General features: G+C 44.7%; 1 protein-coding gene across 2 annotated transcripts in view; it reads right to left on the bottom strand.

Annotated features, from left to right (window-relative positions):
* The window catches only part of SLC6A8 (solute carrier family 6 member 8), a 134740-nt gene that overhangs the window by 11415 nt on the left and 97876 nt on the right, over nt 1-25449 (bottom strand). For both annotated transcript variants that reach the window (XM_068248352.1, XM_068248351.1), the window contains exons 7-11: nt 16185-16309; nt 11810-11922; nt 9983-10120; nt 8627-8729; nt 2682-2782 (exon numbers count right to left, since the gene is read on the bottom strand). In XM_068248352.1, the coding sequence (XP_068104453.1) occupies nt 2682-2782; nt 8627-8729; nt 9983-10120; nt 11810-11922; nt 16185-16309 (580 nt within the window). The remainder of the gene's footprint in view (nt 1-2681; nt 2783-8626; nt 8730-9982; nt 10121-11809; nt 11923-16184; nt 16310-25449) is intronic.

Genomic DNA, 25449 nt, shown 5'->3' with positions numbered 1-25449 from the left:
ACAGGTGACAACTATACTGGCTACCTATATTGAAGGCACCTACCTAACTAACCTATACTGGGGGCATCTACCTATCTAACCTATGCAGGGGGCAACTATTCTGGCTACCTATATTAGAGGCACCCACCTAGCTAACCTGTACTGGGGGCACCTAACTATCTAACTTATAACGGGGACGCCTGCCTATCTAACCTATACTGTGGGCAACTATCCTGGCTACCTATGCTGGAGGCACCTACCTGGCTAACCTATACCGGAGGCAACTATACTGGCTCACCTATGCCTGGCTACCTATACTGGGGGGACCTATAGCTGGCTACCTATACTGGGGTACCTATTCTGGGGGAATCTATACTGAGTGAAACTAGACCTGGCTAACCTACACTGCGGGCACCCATACCTTGCTTCGGGGGGCGCAATTTTTACACCCTCGCCCTGGGTGCATTTTAGCCTAGAAACTGCACTGCCTGTGTGTACATGGCTGCTATTGTTTATGTAGGAACTTATATTGAGGCTGCAGCAGAGCTCACTCGTCCACCCTGCTCCAGTTTTGATAAAGCAGAACAGGCTGCTCGGTAGAGAGCTGAGCAGTGCGTCCATACACCAACACTTTCTGAAATGATCACGAACGACTGTTACATAGTTATTCGGGTTGAAAAAAGACATACATTTATCAAGTTCAACCAGAAAATAAAGTGATAACATAGTGTGCACACAGCTTCAGGGGTAGAAATGAGCTGCTTATAAGGTCTAAAAAGATGCGTCAGATGCAATTACTGACATTTTCAGAACTTTCAGAAAGCAAGATGGCGGTCTGTACAGCACATACACAACACATTCTGTAGTTCCGTCTAGCAAGGTTAGGTGACTGTGCATTAGTAAAACCATGTCATTTGGGTATGTACAACAAGGCTGAGATGAAAGCAAGTAGTTCAGGATTGCTTTAAATCTCTAGATTTCAAGCCTATTAATCTGGCCTCAAAGGAAGAGTATCAGCACAACAGGTTGTCAAGGAAAATATTTAAAACAACGCAGCAATGGCACCTTTTCCTTCCACTTCAAATTTCTTTAAAGGGTACCTGAACTGACATGTCACCAGATGAGATAAAGGTGTATATAAAGTTCTAAATCTACAGAGAACTAGATTGTGTTCCTCTTTCTTTTTTTTCTCACTGTAAGGATTAAAGAGAATCTGTATTGTTAAAATCGCACAAAAGTAAACATACCAGTGCGTTAGGGGACATCTCCTATTACCCTCTGTCACAATTTTGCCGCTCCTCGCCGCATTAAAAGTGGTTAAAAACAGTTTTAAAAAGTTTGTTTATAAACAAACAAAATGGCCACCAAAACAGGAAGTAGGTTGATGTACAGTATGTCCACACATAGAAAATACATCCATACACAAGCAGGCTGTATACACCCTTCCTTTTGAATCTCAAGAGATCATTTGTGTGTGTCATTCCCCCTGCAGCTATCTTCCACTGAAGTGTCAGGCTATTTCTTCCTGCAGAGTGCAGACAGCTGTGCCTGTCTGTAATTCCTCAGTATGTGAAAGCCCAGCCAGCTCAGAGGAGGATTTATCCAGCTTGTAAAAGATAATAGAACAGAGAGAAGCTGCACTAATCTAAATATTACACAGGCAGTGTGCAGAGAGGGGCCTGGATGGGGGAGATGCATCACAGAACCACAACACTGAAGAACTTGGCAGCCTTCCAGACACAGGCCTGACAAGTCTGACAAGAGAGAGAGATAAGTTGATTTATTACAGAGATGGTGATAGTAGAACGTGCTGCAGTAAGCCAGAACAGATTAGAATAGCTTTTGGAACTTGTAGGATGATAAAAAACAGGATGCAATTTTTGTTACGGAGTCTCTTTAAGAATTCAGGTATGTAAATGACACCATAATTGCAAGCCATAAAACTCTTGTATTGTAAAGAAATACTTCTAGTGTAAACAGTTCAACATGAGAGCTATGGACCATTAAAGGGCAGTGTCATTTGAGACAATAAAAACATTAAACGTACCTGTGTAACTTTTAATAAAACTAAAGCTTTAAATAAAGCTGGGATTATAGGAAAGTCATATTTAGGAGTTGGATTACAGATACATTTGTTTAACTCATCGGTTTATCAGTTTAGGTTTTCTTTAAAGGGATACTGTAGGGGGTCGGGGCAAAATGAGTTGAACTTACCCAGGGCTTCTAACAGTCCCCCGCAAACATCCTGCGCCCGCGCAGCCAGTCACGATGCTCCGGCCCCGCCTCCAGTTCACTTTTGGAATTTCAGACTTTAAACTCTGAAAACCACTGCGCCTGCGTTGCCATGTCCTCGATCCTGCTGATGTCACCAGGAGTGTGCTGCGCAGGCACAGACCATACTGGACTTATGCTTTCACTCCTGGTGACATCAGCAGGATTGAGGACATGGCAACTCAGGTGCAGTGGTTTTCAGACTTTAAAGTCTGAAATTCCAGAAGTGAACAGAAGGCGGGGCCGGAGCATCGGTGACTGGCTGCGCGGGCGCAGGATGTCTGCGGGGGACCGTTAGAAGCCCCGGGTAAGTTCAACTCATTTTCCCCCGACCCCCCTACAGTATCCCTTTAAACACTCCTGTTACACTTATCAGAAGTTTGGCTCTTTATTTCAACTTTGTAAAATTCTTGAAAAATGTGCAGACTTACCATGCAGACAAAGGGTGTGATCACAGACCAGCACCACTTCATCCAAGGGAAGGGGCGGTAGCCAATCATCCGTGCAATGTCATCCATAAATCTGTCGGCGCCTGAAGGGGGAACACAACACACAAAGTCATCGGACGGGCAGCGATGGCATGCAACATATCGAAACAAAATGACAGCCTGCCAGGGAATGCATTATAAAGACAAGCAATGCGCAGCAGATCTAGCAGAGGGAGCGTTCAGCACCCAAGGACAGGGCTATATTTAGAGTGAGAGCTGAGCCTATAGCCCATGAGCTGGAATACTGCCAGCCAGTGGATGCTTATGCTACAACTACAGACTCTTAAGGGATTTCTGGAGCTCCAAGAGCTTCTGCTGTTGTGTATTATTACTTAATATTACAGTCTTCTTAAAGGGAAATTACACTTTTTGGTCAATTTCATTCACTTTGTGTTTTTAAATTTATAAACGGATGTTTTATGTATTTGACATTGAGCATTTAAACTTTATTATTTTATATATATTTTTTTTTAATAAAAGTGCCAACATTCATTGAGGTTCTATATGGATGTCTAGCTTCAACAGGCATAAATGAATATCTTACACATTCAATCCACAGCCCTTAAAGAACACCTGAAGTAGAAGTGATATGTAGGCTGCCATATTTATTTCCTTTTAAACAATGCAGATTGCCTGGCAGCCCTGCTGATCCTCTGCCTCTAATACTTTTAGCCACAGACCCTGAACAAGCATGCAGCAGATCGCGTGTCTGACATTATTGTCAAATCTGACAAGATTAGCTGCATGCTTGTTTCTCGTGTGATTCAGACACTACTGCCGTAAAATAGGCTAGCATGGATGCCAGGTATATGGTATTGTATAAAAGGAAATAAATATGGCAGCCTCCATATCCTTCTCATTTCAGTTGTCCTTTAAAGCAGAGTTCCCAAACTCTGTCCTCAAGGCCCACCAACAGTACATGTTTTGCAGAAAACCACAAACATGCACAGGTGGGATAATTAGTGTCTCAGCAGAGCTGATTAACTACTTCTGTGGATTTCCACATAACATGCACTGTTGGTGGGCCTTGAGGACAGGGTGCTTTAAAGGACACCTTAAAGAGGACCTGGTAACTTCTAAGTTGACGTCCACTGTGCCTGTGTGGCCCTGGCTGTGTGCATCCTCGTACATGCTCTCGCGGCTAGGAGCACGGGCAGCGCGGACGCAGTATGAGAAAATCTGGGGGTGTGATCGAGGACGTGCGTGGCCAGGGCCGTGCAGGTGCTGTGGACGGTAACTGCCTGAAGTGAAAGTGAGCCGTGGCGGGGGGAACGGAGGATTGTCTGGTAACTTAGTGGGCACAGGTCGGCTGCAAGCTTTCTTTCTTTTTTAAATATCTTCAGGTCCGCTTTAAGTGAGAGCGATACGGAGCCTGCCATATTTATTTCCTTTTAAAAATTGCAAACTGCCTGGCTATCCTGCTGATCCTCTGTCTCTAATAGTAATAGCCATAGACCCTGAACAACCATGCAGATCAGATGATTGACTCAATTTGACAGGATTTGCAACACCTTGTTACAGGTGTGTGAATCAGACACCACTAATGCATGAAAGATCAGCAGGATGCTAGGCAACTGGTACTGTATAAAATGGCAGCCTCCAAATCCATTTCACTTCAGGTGTCCTTTAAGTGATGTGATGTAGTATGGCTGTTGATTCTAGCTCGTATACCACTGCTAAAAAACCAGCCTCGCCACTGTCGCATTACACAGATTATTCGCTCACTGCACTGACTACCTGTAAAATGGAGAATACTCTTTAAGAGTGGACTGGTGACATTCAAATCCCTACACAATGTGGGCTCTGGATACATGAAGGACTTGCTGAAACTGCACCACACCCCTCACAACCTTAGATCAGCAGGATCCATAAACTCGTTCACTCCCAGGGCCTGATTCACAAAGCGGTGCAAACACTTTGCACGCCTGTGAAAAGCCCTTTATCACGCCTAAACTTAGTTTAGGCGTGATCTGAAGGAATTCGCGCGAACTCCCGCGTGCAAAGTTTTACATGCGTAGCGCACCGCGCTTCGCGCGAAGCGCCCATTAAGCCCTATGGGACTTTGCGCGTGCGCGTACGCACGGTAGCTTCGCGCGAGTTAGAGCACAAAGCGATGATAACTTTGCTAGTGCAAAGGTTATCACGCCTAAAGTCTTTTAGGCGTGATAACTGAGTTATCACCGCTTTGTGAATCAGGCCCCCAGAGTGCACCTCAAAACTTTTGGAGCCAGAGCTTTATGTCATACTTCCTCTACCCATTGGAATTCCCTACCACACCCAGTAAAGACAGCCCCTTCCCTGGAGCTATTCACATCCAGACTGAAAAGCCACCTCTTTAGCCTGGCATTTGCGGACTTATAGAATTCTTCCTCTGTACCACAATTTGCCAATTAACCAATTATTGGTCTGAACCCTGTTCATGCGCTTTGAGTCCTATGGGAGAAAAGTGCTTTACAAATGTTATCTGTTTTTGTTGTTGTTGCCTAGGCATAACTAGCACTGCTTGGGGTAAAAGAAATGGTGGAGTGCTGAACTAGTCAGCACTAGTCTAGAGGTGCGTTTTGTTTTATTTATTGTAAACCCATTCCTTTATTTTGTCTGTTTAGCTCTCATGTACTGGTTGGTATGTTTGTGAAGCAGTTACATTTGTGATATGAAATCAATGGAAAACTAGAACGTGCAGTACTGTGTAACACCGTGTGTCACCTGTAGAGGTCTCCTCTCATTCAGATATTCTAGTTTTAGCTGTAACCTCTCACAACCTGCCTCTAATTTTAAATAGCTGCCAAACAAGTCGCTACTAATGTGATTTACTCCTTATACGGTGTTATGATTCATTAATTAAGGGTTGGGTATAATGACATGGCCAGCTGATTAACCTCCACGGGATATGGTGACAGCAAGAAGTCATGTGACTTTCTTTGGAAACTGTGTGACACATTCACTGCTAGCTATCAAAGTTAGCCATCTAGATAAACCCCACTCAGTTCTGGCTTGCTATTTCCAGTTATAGCTCAGCACAGGCTTAAAGCGGATAGCCAGTGTATAAGACATATTCCTCTATCTCCTATACCTTATAATCACCTGACGGGTCTTCTTGTCAATCAGTCCTGGCGCTCTGTGTCCGCTGGCTTCTGGCGAATGGTTCTGCTCCCCCTCCCCCCTAATTGGCGTTTCTCAGCAAGGTGGTGGGGATAAGCGCAGGAAGCCAGCCCCAGGACTGATTTAGGCTGGGTGCACACATAACAGAGCGTGAAAGTTTGCGTTTTTCCTCATGTGCGTTTTTTCCGTATATGCATTTTTGCGTGAGTTTGTATGCGTTTTCAATGTGTTTTTATATTGCATTTTCTGCAAATCACTAGGAAGACAACAGGAAGCGGAAATACATCACAAAGCAATTTTTTTGAAAAAACGCATGGAAAACGCAACACATTTCGTTCCCATTGACTTCAATTATGTGTGTTTTTGAACATTGTGGAACAAACCCAGCGTTTTTAAAAACGCAGCATACAAAACGCATATGCGTATTTTTATATGACCCATAGACTCCCATTATTGCAAAAACGCTGCGTTTTCCGCAACGCTTGCATTTCTGCTAAGTGTGCACCTAGCCTAACAGCAAGAACACCTGGCACGTAATTGTAATCTCTGATGAAATCTAAATCAGAGAGGGATCTTTTATGCTGGGAATACACGGTTCGTTTTTGCCTTCGTTTAAACCTTCGATTCGTTCGGTAAACGAATCGAGTGTTGAAAACGTATGTGAAAATAGTCATAATCTCATTATAGTTTCGATTAATAGACCCCAAAAACGAACGACTAGTGATCGAACATGTTTGATATTATCTCTCTTTATCCATCTAATCGAGCCATTGGTAGGCTTGATGGCTGTTCAGATCGATTATATATTCGTTTATGCTAGTCCGTCCCTGTAAAAAGGGATTTTCGTTTCGTTTCTTTGCAGCCTTCGATCATTGGAAAAACGAAACCATCAGAATCGAAAAAAAAAACGAAACCGTGGGTGGTGATATTAACTATATGACCGATTATTTCGGGATCGAAAAGGACAAAAGGCACAATCGAAACGAAGGTTTAAACGAAGGCAAAAACGAACCGTGTATTCCCAGCATTACTGCCACACACTGCTAATAGATTATTAAGAGAGATTTCACCTTGAAATCTATTAAAAAAAAAATCTATGGAGCAGCTGTATAGGGCCGACAGAGCAGGATCATCCACCAGGCAACCCAGGCAGGTGCCTGGGGCCTAGTGAGTGTCAAGGGGCCTTTCCACTTCAGCTTACCAAAAAAAAAACAACACAAGGGGGCCCCAAATCTACCTTACCTAGGGCCCCATTACATCTTAATCCATCTCAGAGGGCCAAGCACCGGACCCCCGGGTCACCCCCCATCTAAAATGTGCACCTCGGGGCCCATGCACAGCAGCCAGCCACATTACCCCTCTTCTGCCAGCACAGCCACCTGGTATGTCACCCCTGTACAGCCATCCTCCATTTAAGCCCCTCTATACTTCCGTTAACCCCTCTTCTGCCAGCACAGCTACCTGGTATGTCACCCCTGTACAGCCATCCTGCATTTAAGCCCCTCTATACTTCCGTTAACCCCTCTTCTGCCAGCACAGCTACCTGGTATATCACCCTGACCCCCCGTACAGCCATCCTGCATTTAAGCCCGACTATACCACCACTTCCAATTCTTTAGGGATCTGTCATATGCCTGCTACATTTGTCTTCTTTGTCCTCTTTACAATATACATAAAGTTGATTCATTTCAGTGAACTGAACTGCACCCCCAAGCAGGCAAGTCCCGCCCACATAAAGGCAGCAGTGAGTGATTCTTGCAAACTCCCCCAAAAACAAGACAATGGGAGTGTGTCAATAACCATTTCTGTGTAAGCATGCATAATTAACCCGTCTGCACGAGTGGCTTTGTGCTACTGGACATATGTAGCCCGTGCTCAGGCATGTGCAGTAGAGTAGCGCTCGTACACAGACGAGAGCATGGCCACAAGAGCATATCTAAATATCCCGTGTCAGATATGCTTAGGAGGACCCAGTGCTAGATTGGTGGGCTTGAGGAATATGGGGGAACCTCTGGACTACCCAAATGCTTCCTACTAATGAGGTAGGTATATAACCTTTATTACAAATCATGCTTCAGGTTAACTTTAAGGGGTTACTAAAGCCTAAAAAAATAAGTTTAACTTGGGGCTTCTTGTAGCCCCCTGGAGTCATGCTTTGCTTGCGCCATCTTTCTGAGACCCTCCAGCAAGCAGCGGCGATCCCCTCAAAGCTGGCCAGTCGGAGGTTGTTGCGCATGCGCAGCCCCGAGCTGTGCACGCCCTGATCGTGCTCCTGTAGTCGGGATGCGGTGAGGGGGTACGTGGCAGGCCAGCTTTGTGGGGGTCGCTGCTGCTGGCTGAAGGGACTCGGAAGGACAGCGTGGGCTCAGGATGACTCCAGGGGGCTGCAAGAAGTCCCAGGTAAATTAAACTGATCCCCCCCCCCCTTCTGATTTCCTTTAAAGCTTAGAAGAACTGCACACAAATCGTAAAAATTGTCAGCATGGCATATAAGATCCCATTTTATCCTAAAATTTACATAATATTGTAAAATTTTAATTTTTATTTCACATTAAATATTTTTGATTGTTGCACCGATAAACTTCTATTAAGTACATTATGACATTGGACCATAGTGTATGTGGCCAGCTTGCAATTAGTTAATTGCTTAAAAAAATAAAAAAGGACGGACTGTCTAGATTCAGGCTTTACAATTTAATTTCATCTTCTGCAACAACAAAGTGTTAATTCACTACACATCTCAAATGTTAGATTAGCAATCCTTGGCAGGAGGCCTGCTGGCTTACCGTACACCCAGGCAATGACCACGCACTGCCAAAATGTCTGCCACAGGAGGGTCATTCCACTGGCGGAGTAATAGTCAAACAGCTGGAATACATACATCCCACCCTGGGGAGAGAAAGAGAGACGTACGTGCAATGTTATGTGAAAAACTCATACAATAAGCCCTCCCACTTCCTCCTCGTGTTGTTTTCCTAGAATCTGGGGGAAATACTACAGAAGTTCAGCTGAGATATTCAACTCACGTGGTAGACCTCAATCACTAGGTCTACTGCTGATAGTCATTATGTGACTAGAAATAAACAGCAGTTCTCGAAAGATTGCTCAATTAAGACCTACAACTGTGTCTGTTTTTTAAACAGTTTCTAAAAGCAGATAAGGAGAACCTAGTGAAACAAATGAGTCCGACACATTAGACTTGTTTGTTTATTTATTGAATATTATCCGGTGCTTAAGTCATAGGTTTGCACTCCTGGAACATCTAGACCAGCCTTTCTCAACCTTTTTACCTTGGAGGAACCCTGTAAATAACTTTTGGATCTCAGGGAACCCCTGCAAACAATTTTTTGGTCTCGAGGAACCCCTACATTTATTTTTCAGGAGGCATGGTCTTTAAAAGTAGGTGTGGCTGTTTATTTCACTACTCCCTATTTCACTGCCACTCATTATACTGTCTCCTGACCCCCCAATTTAGTGCTTCTTGTTACAGTACCACCTATTATAGTGTGCTCTATTATACTTCCCCCACGATGGGGTAAAATGCAAAGGAACCCCTGCAGAGTCCTCAAGGAACCCTGGGGTTCCAGGGAACCCTGGTTGAGAAAGCCTGATCTAGGTGGTAAGCAGAGAGGCCACTATTTTATTGGGTGCTTCCAATGCCCATATCCAGATACAGCCACTAATCGTGGCTATTAGCATGGGTGCCTATGCCTATGGCAGCATGTATATTGGCAGGAATTGTGGCGGGGGTCAGAGGTCATAGTTAGGTATCAGTAGGGAAGGGGGTAGTACTTTAGGGTTAGGCAGTGGTTGGGGGCGGTTATTAGTTAGGCATCAATAGAGGGAGGTTTCAACTGAGAATTGGTCCAGATTGGTGATATTAACTTATTGGTAAAAATTACCAATATTTTACTCTTGTAATAGTTACATAGAACCCACATTTCCAAGAAGTTCTTTTAACAAGTTGACATTAATTGTACTCAGTGGACTCCTGCATCTAACCTGCTATCACTGGCCTGTATAACTAACACACCTGTTCGCTTTGGCTTTAGCACAGGCAGGAAGGATGTATTGAACTTCCCCCCATCTGCTTAGTATCATTGCTTTAATACATTGTGAAGCTGGTCCAGGTAAGCACTCACCTCAGTCAGCATGGAGAGATCTATGAAGAACATAAGTGTACAGCATATGGCCACAGCCACCTCTCTCTGGTAACGGAAATAGTAGCGGGCTGGGAGCAAGTCCAGGATGGCGGTAATGAATCCCTCCACACCCACAAACTGTAATGAGATATAAAGCTATTCTCAGTACTGTACAAATTGCAATATACAGTATGTACATCACTAGTTCCAAGAACACTTTCCTGGCCGCTACCGAAGGGACAGCAGCAATCCAATCAGAACATCGGCACCATAGGGAGCTAATTTTTGCAAGCATAAAGAAGTGGGTGCAAAGGTTAGTGTGCCACTAATCCTGGGGGGGAGCCCCAAAACGCTAATAATATGTAGTGCACTGAGTTAATGCTGGTTCAGGCCTCCCCACCTGCCAATACCGTGTCACCACCCCCCTCCCTTTAGATTGTAAGCCTTTGGCAGGGCCCTCCCTCCTTGTGTATCCTATTTGCCCACAGAGTAATGTGAACTTGTATTAATGGGACTACTTCTCCAGTGCATGATCTCCTTCGGTACAAGAGAAAGGAAATATTAGATTGAAAACATAACCACTTGCGTACCAGCCCATTAAGGACCAGAGAATGCTGGTACCAAAAAACAGGACTTACAGACGTCTCACTACATGGATCCGCTGTTCAAGCCCACTCACTCTGCTGTCGACATGACAGCCGATTCATTCAATGGCTGCTGCCCCTGTGATCATTGTGAGCCAATGTGATTGACTCACAGTGATCACAAGGACAGGAGCCAATTAAATTGGCTCCTGACCGGCTCATGGAACTTTGCTGTCATAGCGACGGCAGAGCTAATGGCCTGCAATGACAAGAGAGCGGTGCAATCAGCGGTAGTGGCAGGTCCGTGGTGAGCAGTAATTGAAATCTACACCCTGGCAGGAATAAGCAGACATAAACAGGGTTTAGATTTCAATTACCGCTGTTTGGAAATGGTTCAACTACTAAGAGTCGTAGCCTGGAAAGCGCATGTATGTGGAGGAAGTTACTCTTTATATTATATACCAGTATGATGTCAGAGCAAGAATATGATGGGTGAACAGTAGCATAAACAGACTGCACAACATTGTGTGCGATATAAAACAGCACAATGGCATCACTGATGCACTCCTATTTTTGATGAAGGTGGATGAGTCAGCCCCTAACTCAGGATCTTCTCAAAATGTTCAAGTTATTCTTGTTATATATTGTTTATGTTATTCTTGTTATATTTGGAGGACCGAAAACACAAAGAATGCTGTGTTATGTAAGCATTTCATAAAGAAGATGGCAGTGGTGATGATGATGGTGATGGTGGATGATGGGTCGTGTCCCCATTTTGCTGGATCTTCGACATACATAAAGTACAAGATTACTTGCCCCAAGTCTGGGTGCAGAGCTAAGGTCTGCTATAACTATAGCATGTTGACATTAAGACAAATGCTTTGGGAAGACACCATGTCATCACACTTAGCAGGGTTGATGGGTAACCTGGTTCAGTGAGGACTCCCCCCCCCCCCCCCCAGTAGGAAATCATGGTGACCAACTACCATCTCCACCAGTAGCTGACTAGTGCTTTGTAGCAGAATTTCTCAACTCGGTTCTCAAGCACCCCCAACAGTGCATGTTTTGTGGAAATGCATAGAGGTAGTTAATGAGCTCTGCTAAGGAACTTATTGCCTCACCTGTGCATGTTTGTGGTTTTATGCAAAACATGGACTGTTGGGAGTTACTGGAGGACTGAATTGAGAAACCCTGTTCTATGACATGTAAGCCAATAAAAGTGGCATAAGACATATATAAATACCTGGCTGTCCAGACCGAGAAGTAGCAGCATAAAGAAGAACAGAGAGGACCAGAGAGGTGCCACGGGCATCAGGCTCACTGCCCGTGGATAAGCAATAAAAGCCAGGCCAGGCCCTGTACATGAAAAACAGATACATTATTGTTTGAACTGTATTTATGTTATTTTATGAACTGTCACACGCAACTACATAAACATAAATGTATACTATATATACAATATTTTTCCATTAAAGAAAGATTTCCAAGCAATAATAAATTGCTGTAGAAAGGAGAACGTTATTCTCAACTCTCCAGTGGGACTTGATATTCCTCAGGCCTCCTCTTCATTACTCAGAACCCCTCCTATCTCCCGGCCCCACAGAGCGAGTGTTCGAGAATGTTTGGTGCCATCCTCTCAATCACTCCTGTGATGGGGAAGGCAAGAGCGTAGGACCACTACCCTTTACTTCCTATTGAATTTTTTTCCAGAAGAGGCAGTGGTGGCCACTTTGGAAGCCAAATCCAAAGAATATTTACTGCTGTCACAGTGGTGGTGCGGGCGGAAAAAAGACCTGTAAAGGAGAAGACAAGGAACCACTGTGAACTCATACTGCTTAAACGTTCAGTCAATCGCCTAGGCCCACTGTCTCATAACCCACTTTGTTAGGGGTTAATATCTATCCTTTACTCTGATCAAAATCACCCACCTGCTGAACTCCAAGTGGGAGCTCAATTTGAATCTCGAACATGCTCTGGACAGATACGTTGGTTGCTTTAAAAACACTGGCTACCGGTATCCTCTACAGCACGCACATCAAAGTATCCCTTAAACGTTTGCACCTCCCTATTGGACACCTCACAGGTGCGGCCATGGTGTCCAAAAAGATTAAGATTATTGCCAGGCTGGAGGACAAAACCGAAATCTTCTCGAAAACTTGGCCACCTTGGTTATAATATAGAAGGTGCTCCTCTATAGCCCTCATAAGCCAATATGCCTTGGTTCTATGCTAGATCGAGACCCTATTTATTTATTTATTGAAGTATTTATATAGCGCCAACATATTACTCTGTACAGAGTATATTGTCTTGTCACCAACTGTCCCTCAGTGGGGCTCATTATCTAATCCCTACCATAGTCATATGTCTATGTATGTATCGTGTAGTGCATGTATCATAGGGCCAATTTAGGGGTGAGCCAATTAACTTATCAGTATGTTTTTGGGATGTGGGCCAAAATCAGTGTCTGTGGACAACATACAAACTCCTTGCAGATGTTGACCTGGCTGGGATTCGAAGCGGGGACCCAGTGTTTCAAGGCGAGAGTGCTAAGCACTACGCCACCATGCTACCCTATAATAAATGGCCACATTAGTGTTTCTCCCCACCTGCATCTTGCATCCATGTGTATTAGTCTGCATTTATTTAGGCAACCTACTGTTGTTCACTGGGGTTCTTTTCATGGTTTCTATACTGTTCAATGTTGTTAGACCTCATAGCTGAGTTATTACTATGTTACAGCTGTTACTCGATTTGTGATCAACTGCTGTACTTTATAGTTCTGAACACACTGCCTCTTACATGCCTCGTTTGTACTACCTTTTTCAAATAAAAGACATGTTTGAAAACTAAAAGTTCAATGTGTGTATAGCTGTATGACCCAGCAGGGGAGGGAGGGAGTATTGCACGAAAGAAGGGCCAGACAAAGTTTTGTTGCGTTGCCCCATGATTTAGAGACACCCCTGTGTCAGAGGATTAGGCCTCTTTCACAGTGGGACGTTGCGTTTGATGCGACGTTAAAGTTGCACAAAGTGCCCCTAAAGCAACGCATGTAGGTTATAAAATTGGACGTTATTTTGCACTGCGTTATGTGTCTTTTGGTGCGCCGTTTTTGTCGCATACTGATGGAACGAAAACGGTGCAAGCGTTACATTTAAAAAAACCAACCAAACATTACTGAGCATGTGCAACACACATAACGCAGCAAATGTATTGCTAAACGCACAGCATGCAGCACTTACGGTACTAAATATTGCTACACTTTACACACAACGCAACGTGTGCACTGTGAATGTCGCACAGACTTTGTATTGCTGTGCGTTAGTCTGCGTTATAATTTTTTATAAAGTGCGACTTTAACGTCCCACTGTGAAAGAGGCCTTAAAGTAAAAACGAAAGGTTTAAAAACGAAATGTCAGTGGCTTATATAGCGTGATGGATACTTTTGCTTAGAACAGCAGGAAATTTGCTTTTAAAATACAGTAGATGAGTTTCTAGTCCTGAAACCCGAGATTCTTCTGTACAAGTTCAAGTGAACTTTGTGTTCATAATCCCATTCCCACAGGACATTGCATGAACTCCTATTTAACTTCCTTATACTGAAATGGCTGATATTGCAAACCAGTAACTTGAACTGTTATCTGTGCAGATTCTGGACAAAGTTAAAAGAGAAGTATCTTACATCCTGTTAATAGCAGGATTTTTTGCAAAGTTTCGGCATAATTTCCAAGTAGCAGTAGTGATGTTTAATAACCCTGACAAGCAACCAATCAGATATCAGATTTAATAACTTCTACAGCCAATCAGACAGGGGTAGGAAGATTACGAAAAGCATGTTAATGATTTGTTGATCATGATTTCTACACCCCACCATTTTTTAAACGAAAGGGGGAATAATTTGTTATTTATTTTACTGAGTTCTGTGATATGTTTTGTTCTTCTTGACCCAACCTCCTCTCACCAACAGCAGAATTACAGTCTAAAACCATAAAAATGTCCACAGACTTTTAACTATCAAACAAAAACAAAACAAAATACAAGAGTCTCTTTGAGATTGAGCTATAATGGTAAAATCAGGGCACTATCTGCATGGAGTTTGTATGTTCTATCAGTGTTTGTGTAGGACTCTGCCTTACTTTCCAAAAAACATATTAATTAGTTCCGCTGAAAATTAGCTATAGTGAATAATAAAGACGTTAGACTGACTATGGTAGGGATTAGATTGTGAGCAGATGTATACCTGCTGGTGGGAGCAGTCCCTGCAGCCGCAGGAGGTCCAGGGCAGTGGGAGCCCTCCCAACTTCTCACCTGGAGTCTGTTCCGATAAAGGGCACCACTCCACCCAAAGTAGTTGTTGTTCTAGCCACACTTGCTATGGGTGGGGGATTCATGGTGACCAAACTGTAAGGGGTGAGAGGGGTCATACTGGCTACACTATATGACCAGATGGGGGGGGCATGGTGATCGTCATGGGGAGGGGGAAGTGATTGTGAACATAACGGAAGCCGCACCAACGTTTTTCTGGTGGATCCCATCACCTGTGGTTACACTCCTAATTGAAAACACCTCTGAAGGACAGTTACTGGCATGGCTGTGGACTCTGTATAGCTATACAAAAAATGTTAGTGCTATAGGAAATACATTATAATATTACAAAGTGAAAGTAAATCCTTGATAACTTTTTAGAGCTGCTGAAAGTGAGGTGAAAATACTCTCTTCTTGCAAATATCCCACCAACCACATTGCCTATAAACTAAATACTAATAAGACACAGTGTTCTCCCCAGGCTTTTTTAGCCAGGTGCCCGGCTAATTTTGATTGGCACCCGGTTGTCATTGGATCCCCTCCTTAGCCTCCTCCTATGCTGTAAGCAGAGTTGCACCGGCCCTGCATTCCCCTATCGTGCCCCACCTGACTACTTTTTCATGCCACCCAGCTGGAACAAAATTCTCGGGAAAACACTAAGACAGGTATGATAGCTGCTCATTCCCTCCCCATTTATGCTGACCTTCTTCTGCAATACTCATTCCTCACCCATTCAAACTTCTGCAGAAACCCTCAGCCCGAGAAGCAGTTAAATTGGGCCTGGAGACTTGTGGACCACCATTGGCCACAATGCACTTTGTGAGCTATATTGCAAACACAGGTTAATTTGGGCGCTTGAGGCACTGGACTCTGGCTATTGATATTGTATACTTAGCAGCAGTGACTCTGTCTAGCAGCAACAGACGTTTTGGTACACTATAGCTGAGCACTGGGGGGCTAGTTTGGGCCCTGAGCAGTGGGTAATAGCGCTGGGCAGTGGCTACAGTCAGGGTCAGTGGTTAGTGTTTGGCATAGGTAGCGGGGTGGTTAACATTAGGCGAGTTGTGTGTGTGTGTGGGGGGGGGGGGAGGGGGATTTTGGAAGTGTTAGGCGCATAGGTAGAGGAGGGTGAATGTGAAGTTTCGATTTGGGAAGCTGGTAGTACAATCCATAACCCAAAGAAACTAAGAGAAATCACATCATGTGATCTGTGTCTGTTGTGTGTAACCACCAGATGTTTCACCCCCCAACAGTAGTTCAAACATTTTGTTTTCACTGACCACATTTATAGAAAAGCCTTTGGAGAAGGAACTCACCTGACTCGGCCACTTTTGAGATGTCCACTCCCTGCTCATTTGCCATATATCCGAGAATGGAGAAGACCACAAAGCCAGCAAAGAAACTGGTCCCACTGTTAATTAGTGCAAGGATAAAGGCATCTCTGTAATGAAGAGAGATCTGAGTGAAGAACAGATGCCGTTTGCATCCTTCATTTAACAATATGTCAAGATTATGCAAACACTGAAAACAAATGGAAGGAAAAACAAATGTACAATATTATAAATAACAGCTGTCATTTTCTAAGTGTTCTATATGAAGTCTTATAACTGTAAACTATATAACTATAAGTCTTATAACTGTAACTTGCATAGCTATGTAGCTTGAAGAAAGAAGAATGTGTCCTGGATCTCCTAGTAAGTGTCCCAAATCCTGGACCTGCAACACCCCAACCCTAGCTCATCCGTAAATGAAAATACTCCTGGCTAAAGTAGGAGACGCCAACAATTAAAAATAAAGCTTAAAGCGGACCTAAACCAAACATTTTTTTAATTCAAAATATTTAGTTGCACCTCTCTGACACATACAAATATAAATAAACACTCCTTCAAGCCTATGAGCATTTCAGTGCATGCTTTTCACCCTTCTCTTTTCATAACTGGGGTTATACAGGTGGCAGCCATTAGCAATTCCTCTTTTGCTGGACACCTCCTACTCCACCAGTCTGCCGGATTCTGTCCCGGCAATATGAAAGGAAGGGAGGGGTTCCTCCAATAAATGTAAAATATTTGATATTTGTCATCATGCAGCTGAAAAAAAGCTGCTATTTATTATTATAATTTAGAAAATAGATTTTATTTCTGAACTCTTGTATTTTTAATTTGGGTCCACTTTAAAAGCAGATTGAAAATTGGAGAGGGTGGCTACTTACCTCCTACAAAGAACAAGCATATGTGTACAAAAAAAGTCTTGTGTAAAAAATATTTTTTGTGAATGTATGCATGATCCTTGGAAAAAATAAATTCCCACCCCTCCTCCATTTTTAAACCACTATTATTGTTGCTGCCTTCTACTTCAGCCAGCAGTTTTTATTATTATTGATTTACAAAGCACCAACATATTCCGTGGTGCTGTACAGTTAGAAACAAACATGGGGTACGTAATAATACAGACAATGGTACACACCAATATACAAAATACAGAATTGGTAACAAAATACAGAATCAATATAACATATAGGATCAGTAATTACAGTGACAAAATTAACATGAATAAATGTGTAACAAATTTCAGACACAAAAGGGTGGGAAAGCACTGCCCTTGCGAGCTTACAATCTAAAGGAACAGGTCGGGGGACTAAAGGTGGGGTAAAAAAAAAAAATACCCAGAGGCCTTGTGCTTTTTGGTTATTTAGTAGGAGTGCAATTTGGCCTTAAAGGACTTACGAGGCCAAATGCGTTAAATAAGTGAAGTACCTGCAAGATGTCTAAATGCACGGAGGACGCCGTCCGCGCCCTCCGTGCACTTCCGCCGGGTCCCCCTCCTGAAAGCGCCCCCCGTGCCGCTGGCGACCCCACGGGCCGGGTCGGGCTCTCCTGCCGCTCCCAAGATGGCCGCCGGAGCTGGCCGCGGCTGCGCAGTCCGCATTGCCGTGAGTGCGGCTGCGCAGCTCTAGGGCCAACCCCTCCGTACCACGCACTGTAGCGTGGTACGGAGGGGTTGGCCCTAGAGCTGCGCAGCCGCACTCGCGGCAATGCGGACTGCGCAGCCGCGGCCAGCTCCGGCGGCCATCTTGGGAGCGGCAGGAGAGCCCGACCCGGCCCGTGGGGTCGCCAGCGGCACGGGGGGCGCTTTCAGGAGGGGGACCCGGCGGAAGTGCACGGAGGGCGCGGACGGCGTCCTCCGTGCATTTAGACATCTTGCAGGTACTTCACTTATTTAACGCATTTGGCCTCGTAAGTCCTTTAAGTCAGAGTTGGAATGGCCTAAGGTAGAGCGTACGCTTGTCAGAAAAAAGTGAGTTTTGGGGGAGCGTTTAAAGACGTCAACGGTTGGAGAGTGATGGATATGTTGTGGAAGGGCATTCCAGAAAAGAAGTGAAGCATGTTACAAACCTTGGTGGTGGTTTGAGGGTTTTTTACCTGCCCCCTTCCCTTCCATGGGGTGGGACGACACCCATGACCCGAGTGTGAGACAGGCTTGTAGTCCACACCCACAGTGTTTTTTGTCTTTTAGGTAACCCCATCTTGTGAGTATTACTCTAAAAGATCTACATCTACATACTATACTATAAGAGGCTCTCAGTTCTCCCCTTTTGACAATACTCCTTTCCTTTCCCCTTAAATTGGAAGGCAGTTTCTCTTCTCAGTTTGACTGTGGCAGAGAGAATACATTGCTGGTAAGTTGCACAATGCTACCATTTTACTTGATCACGTGACAAGGTGCACAGAGGACAGGCCAGAGTATAGGGGCCCTTGTATGCTTATCTCATGAATTAGCTTTCACTGTTATATTTGGACTGCCGTACACATGCTAGATTCTCGGCAAAGGCGGTCTCGGACAGCTAAAAAAGTGAACTGAATAATTATGTCACTACCACAAGTGACATTTTCTGTTCACATGAGGTTTAGGAAGGAATACTAAGATATTTATATCTTCTCAGGTCTCCAGTTACCTCAGAAGAGGCAAAAGGGGAGGCCTCCTATGCATGATTTAACTACCTAGTGGAACTGTAACCCGAAGAAGCAGATTGTATCCTGCGGAATGTGTTGTTTTGGTGACTCCTAATAATAAAAAGCATTTGTTAGTACTTTTACTGTTGGTTTCTTAGAAACCAGAAGGTAAGTACTTACCCCCCCCCCCCCTCCCCATCACATGTCCTTCACTCAACTATTTTTTTCCTACATTCTACTCAAGATATTTAGGTATACAGCCAATTTATAACTCAAGGCAGCAAAAAATCCAGTCTAACTGAAACTCTTTACAGACATTTTGCCACTTGAATAAATGGTATTTGCATGAGTTTTAAATATGCTAGAGTTTTTGTTGCCCAAGGGTACATGGAATATGTGTACAAATATCATTCCTTCACCTTACAGGAGGTAGATGAAGTTAAGAGGAACCCGAGGTGTGAGACCTATGGAAGTTGCCATATTTATTTCCTTGTAAACAATACCAGTTGCCTGGCAGCCCTGCTGATAGGTTTGGTCAGTAGTGTGTGAATCACACATCTGTAACATGCATGCATTGTCAGATTTGTCATATCTGATCTGCATGCTTATTCAGGGTCTATGGCTTAAAGTATTAGAGGCAGAGGATCAGCAGGGCAGCCAGGCAATGTGCATTACTTAAAAGGAAATAAACATGTCAGCCTCAATATCTCTCTCACCCCGGGTTCTCATTAAGTTTAGTACGAACCTGAAGATCGCGATTGCGTAAGTACGAACGTTTTACGAGCAAATTTTGTGAACAATTGTTTTTGTGATTGCTGTAATTTTTGTGAGCAGCAATGGTGATCTAAATGATGGCACGTCCAGTGATCTGTCATGATGATCGTTCGCTGTGAAAAAAAACATTGGAAAAATCACGTTGTGGGTATGGATCTCACATGATGCGCATACCCCAGGGGGTACTTATGTAAACTCAGTTGGTACTTGAACTTTGATTTAAAAAAAATGATAAACCATATATAAATGGATATGAATCAGTGTTTATAGTTAATGTTAAACATCAAGGTATGTTTGAAAAGCATTTATGCACAATTATGAAGTTCTCCTCCTAAGTAGGCATAGTGAATAAGATGCAAATTGTTGAATTAAGCACATTTCTAATGCAAATGTATGCAGCTTGAAAAAAAAATTATCAAATTGTAACGATTGGTGTCAGCACACATAGAGAATCTGATTATTGATGATCTGCAGAATCACCAACAATACAGATGTATACTTGATTATGGATGATCTGCAGAATCACCAATAATACAAGTATGACTAACCTCTGGACACCTAATGAAGTATAAGTGTTTAAGTGTAAATGTAAGCTATCTCCCGTGAGGCGGGAGATCCGGGCAGCTCGGCCAGGAACCACCTGAGGGGCAGGTGGCCCTGAGCTGTGCAGGGACTATCTCCTTGAGAGAGGAGATAGAGATAATCCGGCAGCCAGTGATTCACTGGTAAACTGGAAATCAGACTGTACTGCAGCCAGGGGACTCCAATGGGATAGAGGCCACTGGCTGAGCTGCAGGAAGGACTCTCTGATGAGCAAGAGGTCCTTGCAGCTAACTGACACTTGGTGGAATAGTGTCACGGGTAGTACAGACAGACTGAACACTCGAGGGATGAGTGACAGCCAGAAGGGTCGGGCAGGCCAGGTCGGCAACACCCGAGCAAATGGTCATAACAGATATAAATCACAATCCTAGTCTGGGGTGTGAGGACCTTGGTCTCGACACCCAGGAACTAGTCTTAAGAATAACACGGTATCCTATGCTTGGGTGTGAGGTCCTCGGTCTCAACACCCTGGAACTGGTCTAAAGTATAACACAGTAATGACACAGTAATACTAAGCTTGGGTGTGAGGTCCTTGGTCACAACACCCTGGAACTGGTCTAAAGTATAACACAGTAATGACACAGTAATCCTAAACTTGGGTGTGAGGTCCTTGGTCACAACACCCTGGAACTGGTCTAAAGTATAACACAGTAATGACACAGTAATCCTAAGCTTGGGTGTGAGGTCCTTGGTCACAACACCCTGGAACTGGTCTAAAGTATAACACAGTAATGACACAGTAATCCTAAGCTTGGGTGTGAGGTCCTTGGTCAAAACACCCTGGAACTGGTCTAAAGTATAACAATAGCGTAATCTGGCGAAGTGTGAATTCCCAGGTCCACCTGGTTCTAACACACTGTAGGATCTGACTGAGGTCTGAGTGCTCACGCTTAAGTATTTGCAACGGCAGACAACCAGCAACTGACAAGCAAGATCTATATATACTTGCAGTGCTGTGCAGCTCCGCCCGAGCCACTCAGCCAATCCAGAGTCCAGCTGGGATCAGCTGATCGGCCTGATCAGCTGATTCCCCTTCTGCTGGTATAAATGTCCTGTTGCCTGGCGCGCGCACGCGTAGCTCTCCATCTGTGTGAACTAGAAGGTCCAGCCAAGCCAGACGCGTGTCGCTGCGCGGAAACCGCCGGTCTGAACGCGGAGATAGCCGCCCTGTCACTAGACCACGCGGCGGCATCTCCGCTGTTCATTACACAAATCCTGCCACAATTTTGATTGGCCCATTTTCAAGCTGCATAGATTTGCATTAAACATTTGCATAATTCTGCATGAACACCAAAATGATTTGAATCTCAATGACCATTGACGATGGTCATTGTACTTGCTATCTGTATGTGCAAGGGGTACTTGAGATGATGTTACTCACAACAGGGAGTACTTGGATACGTCTCGATGTTTCACTTAGACTTAATCAGTAGATACGGTACCAAAAAATTGTTTCTGGGAGATTTTCTGCAACCTGCATCAATTCCAGCCAGGGGGTCTATGAGACACACTGGTAGAGGAGTCTGAACATCTCTCGTTAGCCCGAATACACAGCATAGTGCTAGCATGCAAAAGCAAGCAAATCAGGAGGTGTGGCTTATTTTTATAGTACTGCACCTTTGTTGCCTAAAGGCAGTGGGAGTTTAGCTGGGCATACAGATATTCTATTCCGTGCATGTTGCATTCCATCATTTATTTATTCTCTAAATATTGTAAGGTGTCTGTTGGTCTGCGCCTACATTAGCATATTTTGGGACTCAATTTAGTTCTTTTGGTGTTACAGTGATGTTGTGCTGTAACCAGGGCCGGGCCGAGGCATAGGCTGGAGAGGCTCCAGCCTCAGGGCGCAGTGTAGGAGGGGGCGCACAAATCATTCAGCTGTCATTCCTAATTGTGTTTGAAGCAGAAAGAAATAAGAAAAGAAGATACATGGAAGTGCCTACAAGCCAGATAACTAGAGATTAAGGTGTTGGGGGCCCTGGGGTGCCTCTTAGTCTAATAGCAATTAGTGTGTGACGGCTGGGGTGGGAGGGATGGAGGGGCGCACTTTGGTGTCTCAGCCTTGGGTGCTGGAGGACCTTGTCCCGGCTCTGGCTGTAACCATTTTTTCCTGTCATGTATATCATTTCTTGAGGCACAAAGGCCAAGACTTGATGAGGGCAAGAGGAGCCGAGATGCGTCTGGGATCTATTTATACCCTAAGAAAGTGACGTCAGCCATTGGTCGGAATATCTATTTCGGACCAGCTGTTGGGCTGCAGTCACTTCCATGAATTGAGGAGGGGAGCGGAGGAGATTCCGGAGAGCCATGCCTGCACGGCGTGGACACGGCTAAGATCTGCCTTACACACAACAGCTGAGGTGTCATGCAGGCCCAGTGCTGAGGGTCTTCCCTTACAACAGCTGCTGCAGGCCGCCCAGCCATCAATCTCTCTTTGTAGCACTACTGCCAGAGCACGTCTGCTTTCTTAAAGTGGACCTGTCATCACCGTTTAAGGATTGCTGACTCAATAGTAAATTGCTGTTTAGTGCTGGATTTCAACTAAGTGGTGATGTAAACCATTTTGATCATCCTGCTATTCCAGAAAGGAATGAAGTTCCACCCATGAAACTCATCAGGGGTGTTGCTCCCTTCCACGGTAATACCGGTTGTTTATTTCCCCGCAGAAATAGTGCAGAAGCGGAGATTCAGGATGTATACCATGGTATCCATAGAAGATCTCTACAATGGAGATACAGACAGCATTACAGGTAGTCCCCGGTTAACGAAGTTAGGCACTGTAGGCAGGGCCGGTTCAAGTAACAATTGGGCCCTAGGGCAAAATTATCCTGGGGGCCCCCCAACAGACACCCCCCGACCAAAAAGTGTCATTAGAGGCCCTTTGTTGCAGCCAAATTTTCCTCCTGGGCCCAACAGCTGGCTGCTGACCCTCCCCCAATCACCTCCCAACTTAACAGACTCTGCAGAGTCCCTGGGGAGCAACAGTTAAGATGGGGAGGGACACCTTGAGGGCCCCTACAGGTTCTGGGGCCCTGGGGCAATTGCCTATTTTTTCCTATGGTAGCTCCGGCCCTGACTGTAGGCTTGTTCTTAACCGGCATCCATGTCTGTACCTCCAGTGACCCCGCTCTGTGCCTCCTTTGTTCCCTGAGCCTTCAGTGTCCCCTTCTGTGCCACTTATGCTCCCCACTGTGTCACCTCTCTCCTTTCAGTGCCCCCCTTTGTGCCCCCCCCCCACTGTGTCTCCTCTGTCCCCTCATTGCCCCCCTTTGTGCCACCTCTGCCTCTACTACTACTTCTCACACTATTCAGAACTAAAATGATCAGATAAAAAAGTATCCGCTTGGGATGTTGCGTTAAACGGAACACAGAGTTCCAACCAGCTGCATTTTTACTGTAGATCAGATGTGTTTTCCATAAAAATCTATGGTAGGAACGCACCGACCTCGGACACGAACGGGATGAGAAAATGGAGCGGAGACTGAACTAGTCCGCTCTGATCGAAATGGGTCTTTTGCTAGGTTCCAAATGGGAACTGACCGAATATCTTTCTCTCTATACAAAAAAAAAGTATTCATTGTCTCTGTCACCCTTGCAGAGATATCCCCACATCCTGTCTGGAGAGGAAACAAGGGAAATTCATATAGATAGAGACACAGCAGTGGTGTAGCAATGCAGGACACAAAAGTTGCACTGCACCAGGGCCTGGCAGGACCAGATGGGCTCACTAGGTGCAACTGCAGTATTGTCCCTTTTGTGGTGTTTTGCTTATGATGATGCTTAGTTTGATCAGCTGATAGATTTGTAAGGTTCTTATTTGCTGTGATGACTTCCTCAGAACGGCTCACTAAAATGATCACATGCTTCTCCATGAGCTCTCCTAAGCATTGCCATCCCTATCTTTCAATAATGGTAATCATTAACATATTGTTCCCCTTTCCTCTGACGCTGCATCCTTGGCATATAGTATTGTTATGTTTAGAGTGCTTGAAGGGGCCCAATGTAAAACTGAGGCCCATGGCTTCTTAGCTGGCACACAAAACGGCAATGAAAATCCAAAACAGGTTCTAACCCCTTACATTACTATCCAAATTTACAATAAAAACAACATTCCTGGAATTAGGCTTTGAGTATAAACACAGTACTTTAAAGTGTGTTCTCACTGGAGCGATTGATAAAACTGAGGTTGCTGTGTAACGTCAGTGACTGCTTATTTCCCAGCAGGCAGTGGGAGTAGCAAACAAGTTTATCCCGCATAATTCTGAACTCCTTTCATTCAGTCCCGGGTACTGTATGTACTGTGTGTCGCGGTCTCTCTACCCACACAGCTAAACAGGGAATTAAGGCTGGACGAGACAGGTTCTAATTCCTCAGCAAAAACATCTTTCTTGACTTAAAACCATTTCATTCGTACGAGGGGGCTTGTTTGCCTGACCTGTAGTGTTCATGTACATCACATAAATAGCATAGAACATTCTCATCCCAGAATTCTCTCCTGGTCACATGAAACAGCCTCATACCTTCATACGGCCCCTAACACCAGAATGTCCAAGAAACCCCATGCCAAATATATTCACAGCCACAAACTTTACGAGGCCCCCAACATCTAATGCGAGAGTTGTCAACACATTTTTGCCAGTTTGATATAAAATGTATTTTAGGCTTGGTTCACACATAAATGTACATTTCTGGTCCAGTCCAGTCCTGTGAGTTTTGCATCAGTTTTACCTGACTGGACAGGAAATGTTCACCTTTTATGTGTGAGCACACCCATAGAAACACACACACAAAACTGACCGGACAGGACTGGACTGGAAATGTACACCTTTTATGTGTGAACACAGCCATTGAAAAACATACCACACTGATACAAAACTGACAGGACATGACTGTATAAATGTATACATTTATGTGTGAACACATCCAGACCCGTTTCTAGGGGCGGGCGAGCCATGTGACCGCCTGGGGAGCTGAGAGGGAGTGGGGCATGGTAAAGGAGGGGGGAGCAGCGGGGAGAGGGACCCGACTCCTCCCTCCCTCTCCTCGGGTCCCCCTCCATGCTCCCCCCTCCATTGAAGACAAGAAGCGGTGGCGGGGTGTTAGCAAGACTAACCTTCTGGGCTACAGGCGATGTTCACGTGCCTTTCAGCACATCGCCACTCACAGGAAGTAGTGCACTTCCTACTCCCTGTGAGCGTTGACGTGTAGAGAAAGCAGCCCGGCAACACGTGGACATCACCTGGAGCCCCGAAAG

This window comes from Hyperolius riggenbachi, chromosome 8 (assembly GCF_040937935.1).
Source record: "Hyperolius riggenbachi isolate aHypRig1 chromosome 8, aHypRig1.pri, whole genome shotgun sequence".
NCBI classification, from domain to species: Eukaryota; Metazoa; Chordata; class Amphibia; order Anura; family Hyperoliidae; genus Hyperolius; species Hyperolius riggenbachi.
This window is presented reverse-complemented; position numbering and strand designations above follow the sequence as displayed.